The 16,357-nt window shown below is 43.1% G+C and overlaps 1 protein-coding gene across 2 annotated transcripts; it reads left to right on the top strand.

The window, feature by feature from the left end:
* Positions 1–517: 517 nt before the first annotated feature.
* Positions 518–9,214, top strand: LOC311061055 (ras-related protein Rab-25-like). Of its 2 annotated transcripts, XR_014602351.1 has the most exons (6): positions 518–864; positions 3,689–3,884; positions 5,461–5,654; positions 7,267–7,347; positions 7,524–8,735; positions 8,782–9,214. XR_014602351.1 is itself a non-coding variant. In XM_084079548.1 (5 exons), exons 1-5 carry the CDS (start codon positions 828–830, stop codon positions 7,649–7,651), a joined length of 636 nt encoding a protein of 211 aa, XP_083935674.1. In that variant the 5' UTR covers positions 518–827; the 3' UTR covers positions 7,652–9,214. The 2 variants fall into 2 exon arrangements, 1 of the variants encoding a protein (XP_083935674.1); XM_084079548.1 differs by having other exon boundaries at positions 7,524–9,214.
* Positions 9,215–16,357: the final 7,143 nt, after the last annotated feature.

Here is a 16,357-nt window from a genome sequence, read left to right as displayed (position 1 = left end):
ATTTGAGAACTTTAGTTACTAGTTACTTTGCAGATGTAATTATTATATTATAAAACATACATTAACCACTTTAGCCCTATTTTATACATAGGCTATTTGAAAATAGCACATCTACAAGCTCACAACGTGTGGCGATGCGAGTCATGCGACACGTTGTGAGCTTGTAGATCTGCTATTTTCAAACATTTTAGTACTTTTACTTTTGGTACTTTAAGTATAATTTTGATACCTATACTTTTATAATTTTACTCAAGTATTATTTTTTTTTAATCCAGACTTTTATTTGTATCGGAGTATATCTACATTGCGCTGTATCGATACTTTTACTGAGGGATAGGAGGGGTTGTGGCCTGGTTAACTTATGACACTGGTTCTACCTGTTCCACCTGTCCTCTCTCTCTCTCTCTCCTCCCACCACACCCCTTACCTGTAGACCACACCCCTTACCTGGTCAGCTGATGAGGGATCGGCAGCCAGGCGACAGGAGGAGTGTCATCTCGTCTGCCCCGTACGTGTCACTGACTATTACACACAGACACACACACACACACACACACACACACCACCCCTATTATACACGGATCAAAAGAACCTGTTCCTCTGTCTCATTTTTCACCTTCTTTTACCTCATTCCGTCCGTCCAGCCCTGGAGAGGAGAAGAGAGAAGAGGGTCCCAGTTGGTCACTTTTTTTGTTTTTTCTCTCTGTGTCGTTGTTGGGATCTAATGTGGATGTTGTGAAGATCTAATGTGGATGTTGTGAGGGACTAGAGGAGAGGCACATTGGTCAGATTGGTGAACCAGTAGCCTAAAAAAAAAAGCCATCATCATGGGGTCTGACGAGGCCTACAACTTCGTCTTCAAAGGTGAGTCGACTTTAAAATAGCCGATCTACTTGTAAATCGCTTATATATTTGGCGCGCCGCACTCGCGCGCAACTTTAGTGTATTATTAAATCAAGGCTGCCGGGGTGGTCGTCGGCGCGTCTGTGATGGGATGGAGGGCACAGACAGGACAGACAGGTGCACTGGGTGCGCTCTATAGCCATGGATCACACGACGGTCGTCTGTCGCGACAGTCGTGGATGAACTTAAACCTGGTGTTTGCACATTCTCCCCTTTTGGTCCGTACATCTACACAAACGTTCGGATTTCAAATATAAAGTGCTTACCCCATGGCCATGGATGTTAAAATGATGTACGGGTGCTCAGATGTACCCGTACCTTCCGTATTGATCAATATAAAATACTTTTAATCCGATTGGTGGCCATTTTCCATAGTCATAATAATGTATCAGAGTGCAATACACCTCCCAACCGACAGGGTCGCGTAGTTGAAAGCGTTATGGTCAGAATACGGAGAAAATGGCCACCGACCGGATTAAAATGCTTTTTATTGAACAATACGGAAGGTACGGGTACTTCTGAGGGGCCGTACATAATTATAACATCCGTGACCATGGGGTAAGTACTTTATATTAGAAATCCGAACGATTCTGTAGATGGATCGGCCGTAAATGGAGAATGTGCAAACACCAGGTTGAAGTTAATCCATGACTGTCATGATATATTACAGTCATGTTTCAGGGCTAGGGAAGAGCACAGGACAGACAGACAGACAGGTGTACTGGGTGCAAAGGGCAGCTAATGCTAAAGAGTGGCTCTGCTGCTGGTTGACACTTATTTATTATTTTCATGAAAGCAGAAACTAAAGGAGAGACTGGGAAGGAAAGGAGGAAGTGACTGTTCTCTCTCTCTCTCTCTCTCTCTCTCTCTCTCTCTCTCTCTCTCTCTCTCTCTCTCTCTCTCTCTCTCTCTCTGGCAGCGTGCCTGTTTGAGCTTTGACCCAATGTGGGTGTGTGTGTGTGTGTGTATACTGTTACTGTATATCGTGTATGTGTGTGTGTGTGGGGGGGGGGGGGTGCTGTGCTGTAGCCTGATTTTCAGACAGTGCGCTTTCCTATATGAATACAGTACCTATGTAGTCTACTCTATGCCCTCTCATTCCATACATTCCTAATGCTTATGCTGCATTCATTCACACACCAGCAGCAACCATGCATGACCAGCAACATTGCTGCCACGTCTCTGTTGAAGTGTTGCTTATGAGTCACACACTGTGTAGATGAAAAGGGTAGATTGAAAAGGTACAGTAACTGATATTGTTTGTAGTGTGGTTGGCGAAAGGGCCTTTCTGTGTGGAGTTTGCATGTTCTCCCCGTGTCCCCTAGCCTAGGCCCTAGGGTAGGTACCAGGGCAGGAATTTCAAGGAGGGCAGGCCACGAAGGCCATGGCCGTCGTTGCCCCTTAGTTTGGCCTTGTGCCCCTCAAAAAATGGGCATGGCCACAGTGGCCTTAATGCCCCAGCTGACTCCTTGTCAATATGTAGACACCAGTGTCTCTTAATGTCCAGTGTCTTATGTTGAGTTTCTGAATTCTTAACTCCCCTGACTCCCCATCTTTAAACCAATCTATTGACTTTGATTGGTGCAGGCCTGAGCATGGATCAGATTGTAAATACGGTATTTTTTATTTTATTTCATTGCAGTTAGTCTACATATTCAATTTTAAATTATTGAAATTCAATTAATTATTTTGATGGACTAAAATCTTGTTTTATTTGATGGCCTTCCTGCCCTGGCATTTGGCCTTTGTGCCCTCAAAAAATGGACAACACCAAAGGCCAAGTGGCCTTGCCCCTAAAATGACGAAATTCCAGGCCTGGTAGGTACCCTCACAAAAAACATGCAGTAATCCTGGTGTCTATACTGCCTCCCCCTTGTCAGCCAGTGCACCTGATGGAGGGGAAAGGAACTGGTTGGAATAACGTGTTCCTTCCACGTGCTACGTCCAACTGGGGAAACTCCCGCTGGCAGAGGGAGAGTAGCGCCCAGGATTACAGCCCTTAGACATTGGCACTGGGTGAAAAAATGGGTTACAAAAATTGTGGGATAATAAAGAAGGAAAGAAAAGTGATGATGTTTGGTTAAAACAAAAAGACATGGAGACTCCTGTTACTGAACAAGCTCTCTATAGCAACGAGTACTATCAGAATATAGAGCTATTTAACACTTATTTTAACCAAAGAAAATCGCCTACCCTACCTTTTAAATAGCAGCACAGTATTAGTTTTTCTTCCTTTTACAGAAAGGAACAGGGCTTGTACGTGGACAGAGCAGTGCAGTGTAAACTAGGGCGAAACAAAAACTTGTGACTTGTGATTGATGCTTCATTGCGTCATTGTAGAGCGGAAGAAAGTCGAAGCCAATGCAGCGCAACATTCTTTATGTAGCCCGTCATGCAGAGACAGCTGTCCTATGAGTGACATGACAACCATACAGGGTAGACAGGGACGTGTGCCACTCTCTCTTTGATGATGGTGATGTCACCACATCTGGTGTCTTGTGAGGGCCAAAGGATGGCACACTACCAAGTGCCAGGTTGACGGGACAGATTGCTGATTCTTTACACCAGGGGTCTTCAACAGGGGTTCCGGGACCCCTAGGGGGTCCTCAGAGCTACTATAGGGGGTCCGCCAAATCTTTGTGTGATAAGATTTAGTTTTTTTTACATTAACCACAACCCTATAGAATTCCTTTTCTGAGGGGAACATTAGCCAAAAATAGCCGATCTACAAGCTCTCAACGCCTCGCGCTGCTGTCCCCCCCCCCCCCCTTTCCTTCCTTCCCAGTGGTTCTGATCGGGGAGTCGGGCGTGGGGAAGAGCAACCTCCTCTCTCGCTACACCAAGAACGAGTTCAACCACGACAGCCGCACCACCATCGGCGTGGAGTTCAGCACGCGCACCGTCCAGCTGGACACCATCACCATTAAGGCTCAGATCTGGGACACCGCCGGCCTGGAGCGCTACAGAGCCATCACCTCAGCGTGAGTAGACACACACGCACACACACGCACGCGCGCACACACACACACACGCACACGCACACGCACACGCACACTTTGTATTCGTTGCTGTCGGTCAGAGCTGTCGGTTATCTCCATATTTTAACTTTTTTGTGTTTTTTCTTCGTAAATTTAAAGCGATACTTCACCCCCAAAGTGACTTTTTTTTCTATGGATTAGTCACCCCATGGAGACTTGAATTCATGGATTTATTTTTAGTTTTTGTCTCATTCCTAAGCCAAAAATTTGATGATCAGGCAGCGGTTCCGGTAGGAAACACAAAGAGTCTCCTATGTGTCTTCTACCGGAACCGCTGGTGGTCATCAAATCATTGGCTTAGGAATGAGACAAAAACTAAAACACTATCAATGAATTCAAGTCTCCATGGGGTGACTAATCGATAGAAAAAAATGTTTTTTTTGGGTGAACTATCCATTTAATTCCCTACTTGATCATACTATAGCGTCACACAAAAGTATCAAAAGTATCAGATCTACAAGCTTGTAGATCTGCTACTTTTGGCAGTTCTTAATTTGAAAACTGACATGGCAAGTAACATTTTTGGACAAATGAGGTTTCCACCAAAGAGACGATTACAGAACCTTCCATTGAATACATTCATTTCTTTATCCCCAACTCTAACCACAATACTTCAGGTTTTTAGACCCTAACCCTACGCCAATAGCCCTTAGCCGCTTAGTCCGTAGTAGTGAAAACAGGGAAATGTCCTTTAGTAGATTTTCATAATCTCTTTATAATCGTTAGAGGGTATCTTTTCTTAATTTAGTGTTTAAGAGTGAGGGACGAGGGTATAGAATTAGACTGTTAACACGACTCCAACTTATTTTAATAGCTTCTCTCTGGGTACGCGGTCTAGGAAGATTCTTTGACATTCAAAGGAAGCGCTCATTGGAAAGTGTCCTTGAGGTATTTTCTTCATTAGACACGGGCAGCAAACAAACACCATACGCGCTTCGGAAAACAAAGCCTTCAGCTTTTGTGCTAAAACGCATATGTTGTTTGTTTGTGTACGTATTAAACAAAGTACTTGACCTTTCCGTGAGTGCTGGCAATTCCTCTGCCTGTCTAACAACAAGGGTATATACACACACACACACACACACACACACACACACACACACACACACACACACACACACACACACACACACACACACACACACACACACACACACACACACACACACACACACACACACACACACACAGAGAGAGTGTAAACACTGTGTAATGGCACTTTTTAACAAAATCCAATGGTCATGTTCCTTGCCATTACGTTGCACAGGAAAGGGAGAGATCCTATGCAGATACAAACAAAGAATGTCCAATTTCTGTTCCCCTGGTTAAATAATACAGCACAAGGAACATTACCAGTGAACCTTTATAGTTTCTCTCTTGGTTTTTTGTTGCCCAGTTTCTTGTCTTTGTTTGGTTTCTAGTAAGAACCAAACAAAGACAACCCACACTAATTAATGCACCTGTGTACCTGTTCTCCATCGATACACAACCTCATTACGTCATTGCTTTGCGTCTCCAGGTATTACAGAGGTGCGGTGGGGGCTCTCTTGGTCTACGACATCTCCAAGCACCTGACCTACGAGAGCGCCGAGCGCTGGCTCAAGGAGCTCTACGACCACGCCGACCCCCACATCGTGGTCATGCTGGTGGGCAACAAGAGCGACCTGGACAACGTCCGGACGGTGCCGGGCGACGAGGCCAGGCAATTCGCAGGTTTCTATTCACCGTTGTTATTTTGTAATAGAAACATCCTGAAAAGGCCTGTTGTGATTTAGAATTGTCTGTTGTGATCCTAGAATCTCACCGTGTGCTTCGTAGCCCCGGGGTCCCCAAGGGTGTCTATACTTGGGGCCCTATTTTCGCCAGTGTCTTACACATTATCCCTAAACCTCTTTGACATTTTTTACTACATTACATTACAGTCATTTAGCAGACGCTTTTATCCAAAGCGACTTACAATAAGTGTATTCAACATAGGTATGCAAGAACACTACTAATCACCAGAAGTCTTAAGTGCATTCTCTTCTAAAACAAGCAACTAAGAGCATACCTAGCGCTAAGGTAAAAGTGCAATATATCAGCTACCTACTTTCTTAAACAGATGAGACAAATAGGAAAATCAAAATGAGCAAGAGCTAAAACAAATAAATGCATCAAATAAACAAGATCCAATAAAACAAGAGCTCATACAAAAATACTATTTTTAAAAACATTTTCAAATGGCCAATCTACAAGCTCACAAAAGGTCAGTGTAGAAGTTTAGGGATAATGGGTAAGGCACCAGCAAAAATAGGGCCCTTGGTCCCCTCCTTTTTTTCCCCTCTACACCAAATCTCGTCACTCGAAATAGCCAATCTAAAGCTCACAACACGCTGCGAATGTTCTCTTATTATGACATACCCAGAATAGGGACTAGGGTTCATGTGGTTAAAGGTGGTGACTTCATTCAGTTGAATTACTCTAACTCGTCTGTACGCTGGCAGCGAGCTCGACAAACACGATGACAGCAAGACAGCGTCACACCTTAGTATACACACTTCTAAAGCTTATTAAGACACTCTCACAGAATATATATACATTTGATTACATGACCGGAAGCTGTGTGAGTCATGACTGATACAGAGGTACTGTAGGCGAGACCGTACAGGAACAGACTGTAGGTTGCACTGTACTGTACATACAGTTCTGTCATTAGGAGGAAATGAACATACACAAACATATACTGTATCTATGATCACACAGCTTAAGTGTGATTAAGTGGTAATGTTAAAAGATTATGCACAGATACTGGGGGGATGTGGGTCAAGCTTTGTGTGTATATAATAACAACCAGGTCCAGTTCAGATGAAAATGTAAACAAACGGGTGGTGTTACAGTATCACTATGTAGTTCCTCATACTGTTTGTGTGCTGGTATCCAGGAGTGACGTACACAGTTGGTTTGCTGTCATCTATAATGAGAAAACCTGAAACCTTGTATATATCCAGAACCGCTACACTTCAGGAAATTAAATCTCATATCTCGGTCACAGCGTCACAGAGGGAACACATCATAATGAAAAATAATTCATACGTAGGATTGAGATTTCAAGCTTCTTTGATCATCTATAGATACATTAATGAATGTATAAGCTGTATAAAACTGTATTTTTCCACCACTGCGACTGTGCCACTTGCAGCCAAGAACTGATCTTGTTTGTAAGTGACAGTCGCACCACAGAGTCTACATTATACATATGTATATTATATATATAGTATATGTATACATACAGTATTCATTAGGTTTTAGTCGACGCTGACTTCATAGTCTTTCCCTCCCTATCCAGAGGATAAAGGCATCATGTACATGGAGACCTCGGCGCTGGATTCTACCAACGTTGAATCTGCGTTCCACGACGTGCTCACAGGTACACACGCTCACTCAACCAAAACGTTTTCTTGTATCTTCTATCTAGACCAGTGGTTCTCAAACTTTTTCACGTCAAGGACCCCCCAGATTGACACTTATTAGCCTGCGGACCCTCATTTCAAAAGATATGCCATGTTGACTTAATGTTTTGCTTTGTGTCTCCGTGTTCCACAGCCATCCATAAGAAGGTGGCCAGCAGGGAGGTGACCCGCGGCTCCATCAGCGCCGTGACCCTGTCCAGCCCCGTGGGACCTGCCAGCGAGCCTCAGCCGGAGCAAAGGACCTGCTGCAAGAACCTCTGACCACCGCTGCATGGGGGGCTTCTGCTGGACCCCCCCTCCCCCCCACACCATGCAACCACGGACCCCGTCATTAACGTCATAATTACACTTCATCCATCATGTCATCCACATGATCGGCAAGGTGCCTCTTTAAAGGGATAGTTCACCCAAAACATTACTTTTTTTCGATTACTCACCCCATGGAGACTTGAATTAATGGATTTTTTTTTTTTTTAATTCGCATTCCTAAGACAATAATTTGATGACCAGCGGTTCCGGTAGGAGACTACCGGAACCGCTGCCGGTCATCAAATAACTGGCTTAGGAATGCGACAAAAACAAAAACAAAAACATATCCATGAATTCAAGTCTCCATGGGGTGACTAATCAATAGCAAAAAAGTAATTTGGGGGTGAACTATCCCTTTAACCACTTAAGCCCTATTTCAGAAAATAGCTGATCTACAAGCTCGTTGTGAGTTAGTAGATCGGCTGTTTTTGCTATTTTTGAAAGGTTTTGAACATTTTCAAGCAGTCCTGCAGTTGTGGGGCTGCAGGACCTGAGACCAGTGTTGGTCTGAAGTCCGCTTTCCAAGACCTCATTCTGTCTTCAGGAGAGTCTTGGTCTCTCCTGCAACGTTCATCGGACCAGAGGACTCAGCATTCATTACTACTGCAGCCTAACCCGGAACGCATCTGTGTCATTTTTGATTTTAGCTATAAACCTCAATGTTTTATACTTTTGCTATTCAAAAATAGCAGATCTACAAGTTTGTTGCGCTACGAGCTTGTAGATCTGCTATTTTTGAAAAATCTTTAACATTTGTGTTGAAAACATATCTTTTTTTAAAACAACATTTTTAACTCAAATCTTTGCTTCCGGGGCCCGGTGGTCCCTGGAACAACATATTTTGATGGAGATCGGCGGCCAAAAACATATCATTTTGGGGGTCCTTGACAATAAAAGGTTTGAGCACCACTGATATAACAACGATAGTTTTTCAGAAAAATTAAGACATTTGTTGAGAAATGTGACGGCTGATATGCAAAAATGTTCACGATTTTTCCAAAATAGCAGATCTACAAACTCATGGCTCTATGAGCATGTATATCTGCTATTTTTGAATAGCCAAATAAATCTGAAAATGACAGATGCGTTCCCAGTCTCAATGGATTAAAGAGTTTTACCGCCAGTATAAGTGTGCTAGTCTAGTTTTTGTTCATTCTCAGATTTATTCTTGAATAATTACCCAATTACTTGAATAATTACTTAATTATTTGAGTAATTGACGTGTAAAAATGTTACTTATTTAAAAGTTTTCTTTTTCTCCTCCATGTTAGCGGTGTAATTTATTTACACGTTATTTTAAATGATATGCATACATTATATATTTACGCTTAATGTTGTCTTCATCAGTATAGCAGAAGTAAAGTGTTTGACACTCTTCTGTTTTACATCCAATCGCAAGCTTTTACAAAGTCAGACAAATATATTTGTGTTTCAGATCAAAGCATTGCTTTCTGTTATATAGTCATTTGTATTTTACTTAAATACATTAAAATATTTTTCCTTTTGAAAAACAGATTTAATTGGTCATGGACCTCATTCATTTACTAATACCAAACCTTCTGCTCTCTGTCTTGATTCGGTGCTGACCACTACATCGCAGTATTGATACTTATAGTATAGTACAGAGGTCTTCAACAGGGGGTCCGGGACCCCTAGGGGGTCCTTGGAGTTACTACAGGGGGTCCGCAAAATCTTTGTGTGATTTTTACATTAACCACTTCACCCAAGCATCCCTGTTCTGAGGAGAACTTTAGCCAACAATAGCAGATCTACAAGCGCGAGGCGTTGTGCGCTTGTAGATCTGCTATTTTCGGCAAAGTGGTTTGGTATGGGGGGGGGGAAAGAGCAGACTAAGTACAGAGTGAAAGGTCAGGTTTACTAAGTATTGTTTAAGTGCATGGTTATTAAATATCTGGAAAAACAGATTAACATGAATCCAATGTGATAGTGCTGTGAAACAAATCTATGAAGCTGCCTATGAAATCTATGAAAAAATTCAACATTTTGTACAATATTTAATGGGGGTCCCTGCTTTATCTCGCTCTCAGCCAAGGGGTCCTTGGCCTGAAAACGTTGAAGACCCCTGGTATAGTAAAAAACAATGTGTGTACTTTTTCCACCACCGACTGTGTGTGTGTGTGTGTGTGTGTGTGTGTGTACTCCTTCCAGTTGGCCTGTAGGTGGCAGCGGCGAGGTAGAAAGCGAGGCTGGAGTTGTTGGAGCATCTGTGAGCCCACTCTCCTCTCCTCTCCTCTCCTCTCCTCTCCACTAAAACTGTGTGGTACACATTAATGCCTTCCCTCTTCCATTAATGGACATGATACACCCACCGCGTTGACGTGAAAACTTCCAGCCGCGTCTCTATGGCAGCGAGGCAGGCTGACAACCTCATAAGCGCTCATCACCCGAGGAGAACACAATTAATTCACACTCTTCCCACAATTCATTCACAGGCCTGCTGTTTTATTCTTCTTCCTTAGCTGTGTGTGTGTGCGTGTGCGTGTGCGTGTGCGTGTGCGTGTGCAGATCACCTGCAGTCTCTCTATGGCATTAATTGGGTCGGCCTGCTCAGCTCGGCTGAGGGACTGTATTATAAATCTACAGTATTGGTTGTTAATGACATTTTTGACAGATAACTGCTCTATCTCTGGCTCACAGATGTGCATACTGAGGCCTCACTCTCTCTCTCTGTCTCTCTGTGTGTGTGTGTGTGTGTGTGTGTGTGTGTGTGTGTGTGTGTGTGTGTGTGTGTGTGTGTGTGTGTGTGTGTGTGTGTGTGTGTGTGTGTGTGTGTGTGTGTGTGTGTGTGTGTGTGTGTGTTGTGTGTGTGTGTGTGCGCGTGTGCGTGTGTGTGTGGCCTCTGATGTGCCCATTTCAAAATTGCTCTGCCAGCCTGAGATCATTTGCTACAGTTGAATTGACCACAAAGGTTTTTTTTTTTAATTAAGTTTCTGTCATGAAAGTATAATAAGGAAGTATCTGCGAGGGGCAGTAAATGTTTCATTATTTCTCCCCATGAATGATGATATTTTTATGGGCCGAGTAAAGGCATCTGGTTTAATAATCCATGCAGCCTGACTGCCGGCTGCACCGGGTTTGAAAACTGTAAATTTTGATCGGTCTAGCATGGCCCTCACAAAGAGGCTCAGAAAAAAAAATAGAAAAGCAAAAGACATGAAAAACGCCATTTCCCCCCAAATCCTATGTTGAAAATGTGAAGAGGACACAGTGGGGTGAATTCACTAACCACTTAAGACCTAGTTTTTTTTTGTTCCTTGTATGATGGTGTCACACAGCAAGAATATATGTTATCTATTATCCGAGCTATTTTTGAACATGATGACATGCCCAACACCATGTTGAAATAGTTTAAAGGGATAGTTCACCCCAAAAAAATATTTTTTTCTATCTATTAGTCACACCCCATGGAGACTTGAATTCATGGCTATTTGTTTTGGTTTCTGTCGCATTGGCCTAAGCCATTCATTTGATGACCAGCGGACCGGTAGGCAGCGGTTCCAGTAGGAGACACACCGGAACCGCTGCCGGTCATCAAATTATTGGCTTAGGAATGAGACAAAAACAAAACATTATCCATGAATTCAAGTCTCCATGGGGTGACTAATCGATAGGAAAAAAGTCATTTTGGGGGTTAACTATCCCTGTAAGACAGACAGTTTTGAAACTTTCTGTGCCCAAGGCACACCAAAGGTCCAAATGTCAATGCACACCTGTATTCAAATCCTTGCAAAATAGGGGGTCCTCAGAGTTACTACAGGGGGTCCGCCAAATCTTTGTGTGATATGATTTTTCTTTTCTTTTTTACATTAACCACTTGAACCCTATAGCATCCCTTTTCTGAGGAGAACTTTAGCCAAAAATAGCCGATCTACAAGCTCACAACGTCTCGTTGGCGTTGTGAGCTTGTAGATCGGCTATTTTTGGCAAAGAGTTAAAGGTGTAGAGGGAAAAAAGAGCAGCAAAAGTTTATCTGAAACACAATTTTATACAATATAGAGTATAGGGGGTCCCTGCTTCATCTCTCTCTAAGCTAGAGGGTCCTTGGCCTGAAAACGTTGAAGACCCCTGCTCTAGACCTTTATTTTCATTTACTAATACCAATTACCAAATGAATGTTTTTAGGGTATATGATTTGTTTATGTTGGGGAAATGAGTTCACACAAAGCACTGATATAGTATATGAAAACAATAATTGATAACAATACATTTTATATAGTTGTATATTTAATATATTGCAACAATAACGTGTGGTTGTCACTAAATCCTAACTAAGTCACAGCTGGTCTTGTCTCATGGCACACACACACACACACACACACACACACACACACACACACACACACACACACACACACACACACACACACACACACACCAGTGTGCCTTGGCACACCGTTTGGAAACCACTGATTTCACCACATTAACCCTGGCACCATTATTTTGGGCACATCGCTATAGGCAAAAAAAAAAAAAAAAACGTTTTGAAAAATAGCAGATGCACAAGCTCAAGCTGTGAGCTTTGTGGATCGGCTATTTGTCATGGCAAAATAATAGGATATAGGGCCTAAGTTATTAAAGCACTCCACGCAGGGTTCTTGTAAAAAATCACCCTGAACCCCGTCCCGGTAGGGCCGGCCGCGACCGGGCGGTGACCCCCAGGGAGCGGTTTGGAAAAGTGTGCGTTGAACGGCGGCGGCCCATGTGGTGCTTATTATCCACGCACCACTTGACATGTGTAGCCTGTAAAAGCAAACGCAGGGAGTTGTACATGCTCACAGCTGATGAATGGCGTGGCACCTTTATGAGCGGGACGGGGCCCGTATACAGATAGACCGACTATCTGGGGCCTCTGTACCAGCTGCTGCTCCACCAAGTTGCCATTCTCTCTGTCTGTCTCTCTCTCTCTCTCTCTCTCTCTCTGTGTCAGTGGTGGAAAAAGTACTCAAATCTTTTTACTTAAGTAAAAGTAGCCTTCTGCAATACTGCCATGAAGAAATACGCTGTTACAAGTAAAACGTTTGGGATTCAGAATTTTCTTGAGTAAAAGTACAAAAGTGTTGGTATCAAAATGTACTTTAAGTATCAGAAGTTAAAGTGCTCTTTGCGCAGAATGTCCCGTTTTGCAAGTTTTCAAATGTATAAAATTCATAAAAATCCTTTGAAAATAGCAGATCTACAAGCTCACAATGCGTCGCATCGCAACGCATTGTGAGCTTGTAGATCTGCTATTTTCAAATGGCCGAAATATATATAGGGCTGAAGTGGTTACTGTATGTTTTGTAATAGTAATCTAAATCTGCAAAGTAGGCCTAACTAGTAGCTAGCTGTCAAATAATTGTAGTGGAGTAAAAGTACAATATTTGCCTCTGCGATGTAGAGGAGTAGAAGTAAAAGTATTGAAAATGGGAAATACTTCAGTAAAGTAAAAAAAATCCTGAAAGGTGTACTGAATTACAGTACTTAAGTAAATATACTTAGTTACTTTATAACACTGTCTGTGCAGGGCAGGCTATAAGAAGAGAGGCTGAGGATTTACAGTGGTGGAATCACACCTGCACACAGAGGGCTTTTATTGTGACCCCTTCGTCCCCTCTGTGGCCTTTGACCTGCTAGGGGGGGGGCTATGGACCCCTCCTCAAACCCGCTGGATGTGATCAGTCTTTCCCCTCTCTCTCTCTCTCTCTCTCTCTCTCTCTCTCTCTCTCTCTCTCTCTCTCTCTCTCTCTCTCTCTCTCTCTCTCTCTCTCTCTCTCTCTCTCTCTCTCTCTATGTCTCTCTCTCCCTGGTTTGCAGTGGAGGATTGTCCATGGGGCGGTGGCTGTTAATGCCACTGTGTCAAAAATTCAATTCAACTGTTTCAAATGAGTGGCCCCTCTGTGGAAGACTATTTCTCATAGTTGTTTGGAATGTGGAAGGATTAATGCCTTATTTGGTGTGTCAGAGAGTTTGTTTTATTTTTTTGAAGAGGAATGGTTGTTTTTATATTTGGAGCTGGTTACAGGAGAAACAATGCGACTAAGTGGCAATTGCTGCATTTCTTATTGGGGGAAGCAAAAATGGCAATATATTTGATAAGAAGAAACAAGATAGAAAGGGAAGTAATGCAGGATCTAGTGAGTGTGTTCATCTCATTGGTATAAGGGCAAGGGTATGGATGGATAGACTTAAGATTTTACAAGGAGATGAAAAGTCTGGACACTTTTGTGCAGCAGTGTTGTTATAATGATCTGTTCAGTTGAGGATGAGGTGTTATGTTTTGGGCTAATTTTCAGATAAATGGCTTTTGTTTCATACTGTGAATGTTGAGTGAGAAGAAGTAAAGTGTGAGAACAAGTTAGCAATGTGTAAATAAAGGTTTTTTAAAAGTCTGAAAAAAGTCTCTCTCTCTCTCTCTCTCTCTCTCTCTCTCTCTCTCTCTCTCGCTCAGTTGTCTCTTCTCTTTCTCTCTGTGTCAGTTATATTGTGTTAACATACTCTACCTACCACAGTGGTTCTTAAACGTTTTCATGTCAAAGACCCCCAAATGATTATGTATTCAGACCCCATCTGAAAATATTTTGCACCAGGGACGCCCATATAAGGAATGGAAGTAGCAGATGTACAAGCTCTCGGCTATTTTCAAATATCCAATGTATATACTGTAGGGTCAAAGTTGTTCAAACTGATTCTTACGCTACATTAACACATTTAGCTGGGGACCCCCCTGAAACCCTCTCAAGGACCCCTGGGGGTCCGTAGACCCCACTTTGACAACCACTGCTCTACCACACCGATTGATCAAAATGTTGTATTCCATAAAATAATGATGGATTGCAGCTTTAAAAGGGTTGTGTGTTGTGTGTTCATGTTTGTGTGTTTGTTTGTTTGTTTGTTTGTTTGCCAGAGGCTATCTCTTCATATAAACCCTATGCAAACAAGACCGAACCCAGCATATGCTCGCACATTATCTCGCCCACACACATACACACACACACACACGCATGCATGCACACACACACACACACACACACACACACACACACACACACACACACACACACACACACACACACACACACACACACACACACACACACACACACACACGCACACACTCACGCGCACACACTCACACACACTCACACACACACACACACACACACACACACACACACACACACACACACACACACACACACACACACACACACACACACACGCACACACACACGCACACACACTCACGCGCACACACTCACACACACACACACACACACACACACACACACACACACACACACACACACACACACACACACACACACACACACACACACACACACACACACACAAGGCTGCGTATAAAACAGGAGTGAATAAACCATGATGGATTCTTTTGTCCCATAAATGCTCCAGCAGCACAAACACACACATTGGCAACACCTGGTGACATGGTGTTTAGTGCTGAGAGGAGAACTGTACAACTTACATTCTCTCAGTGTCTGTCTGCTGACAGTTAGTTAGGCTATTTAAAGGATAGCCCTGTGACAAAGAGGCCCATTTGTCATGCAAGGATTTGCATATAGTGTCAAATATACTGTAGTAACTATAGCATGCGTTTAGGTTTAGTGTGTGTGTGTGTGTGTGTGTGTGTGTGTGTGTGTGTGTGTGTGTGTGTGTGTGTGTGTGTGTGTGTGTGTGTGTGTGTGTGTGTGTGTGTGTGTGTGTGTGTGTGTGTGTGTGTGTGTGTGTGTGTGTGTGTGTGTGTGTGTGTGTGTGTGTGTCGAATTTCAAGTTTTCAAAATGTATACAAATCTTTTGAAAATAGCAGATCTACAAGCTCACAATGCGTCACATCACGACAGATTGTGAGCTTGTAGATCGGCTATTTTCAAATGGCCGAAAACATGCAAGGCACCAACCTGCTCATCGGGAGCAAGTAGGGGTTCAGAGTCTTGCTCAAGGACACTTCGAAGTTCGACACTAACTTCTGGGGGAGCCCGGGATCAAACACTATACCTCCTCACCCATTGCTTTGTGGATTCCCTTTTTGAAGCCTTGAGTTTGGCCATTTTGCAACAGGGGTCCACAGCCAGAAACTATAGTTATTTGGGGGGGTCCTGGCCATGGAATGGTTTGGGGGGAAGCCCTGTGTTAGCCCTCTCCTCTTCTACTACTCAATAGAGTACAGAAGTCCTGACGTCACTCGTCCATCCCCTGGTTCGTAAAGTAATTCCTCTATGGAGAATAACATTGGGTCATCTTAGAATCGTCTCGTATAAGGATTGTGGTCCAAAAATGGTTCTGTATCGTTTATGATAGTCAGTCACTTATATTTGAAACAGAAAACAAAAATTTAACTAATTCGTCGGAAGTAACATTAGCGTTTTCTCACCGTCAGTTGATGCTTCATATCCATAAGAGTAAAACCGCCGGGATCATTTGTTTATTTTTGCAACACAGTTCTTATATGACGCGATATTAAACACATCTATGGGGATTCAGAACGGGGGGGAAAAACGCGACCCAGGTAAGATGTGTAAATTACGTCAGACTTCAGTGCTCTATTAGAGAGATTGATAAAGGTGGGTATACCTCGAACTGGCAGGTGGGTCGCTGCCCTCGTCACGAATGAAAATGTACCCCAAAAATACTTAA

This window comes from Gymnoscopelus microlampas (genome assembly GCF_963454915.1).
Source record: "Gymnoscopelus microlampas genome assembly, chromosome: 15".
NCBI lineage: Eukaryota > Metazoa > Chordata > Actinopteri > Myctophiformes > Myctophidae > Gymnoscopelus > Gymnoscopelus microlampas.
The sequence above is the reverse complement of the archived record's forward strand: the minus strand, read 5'-3'. Positions and strand labels throughout refer to the sequence as shown.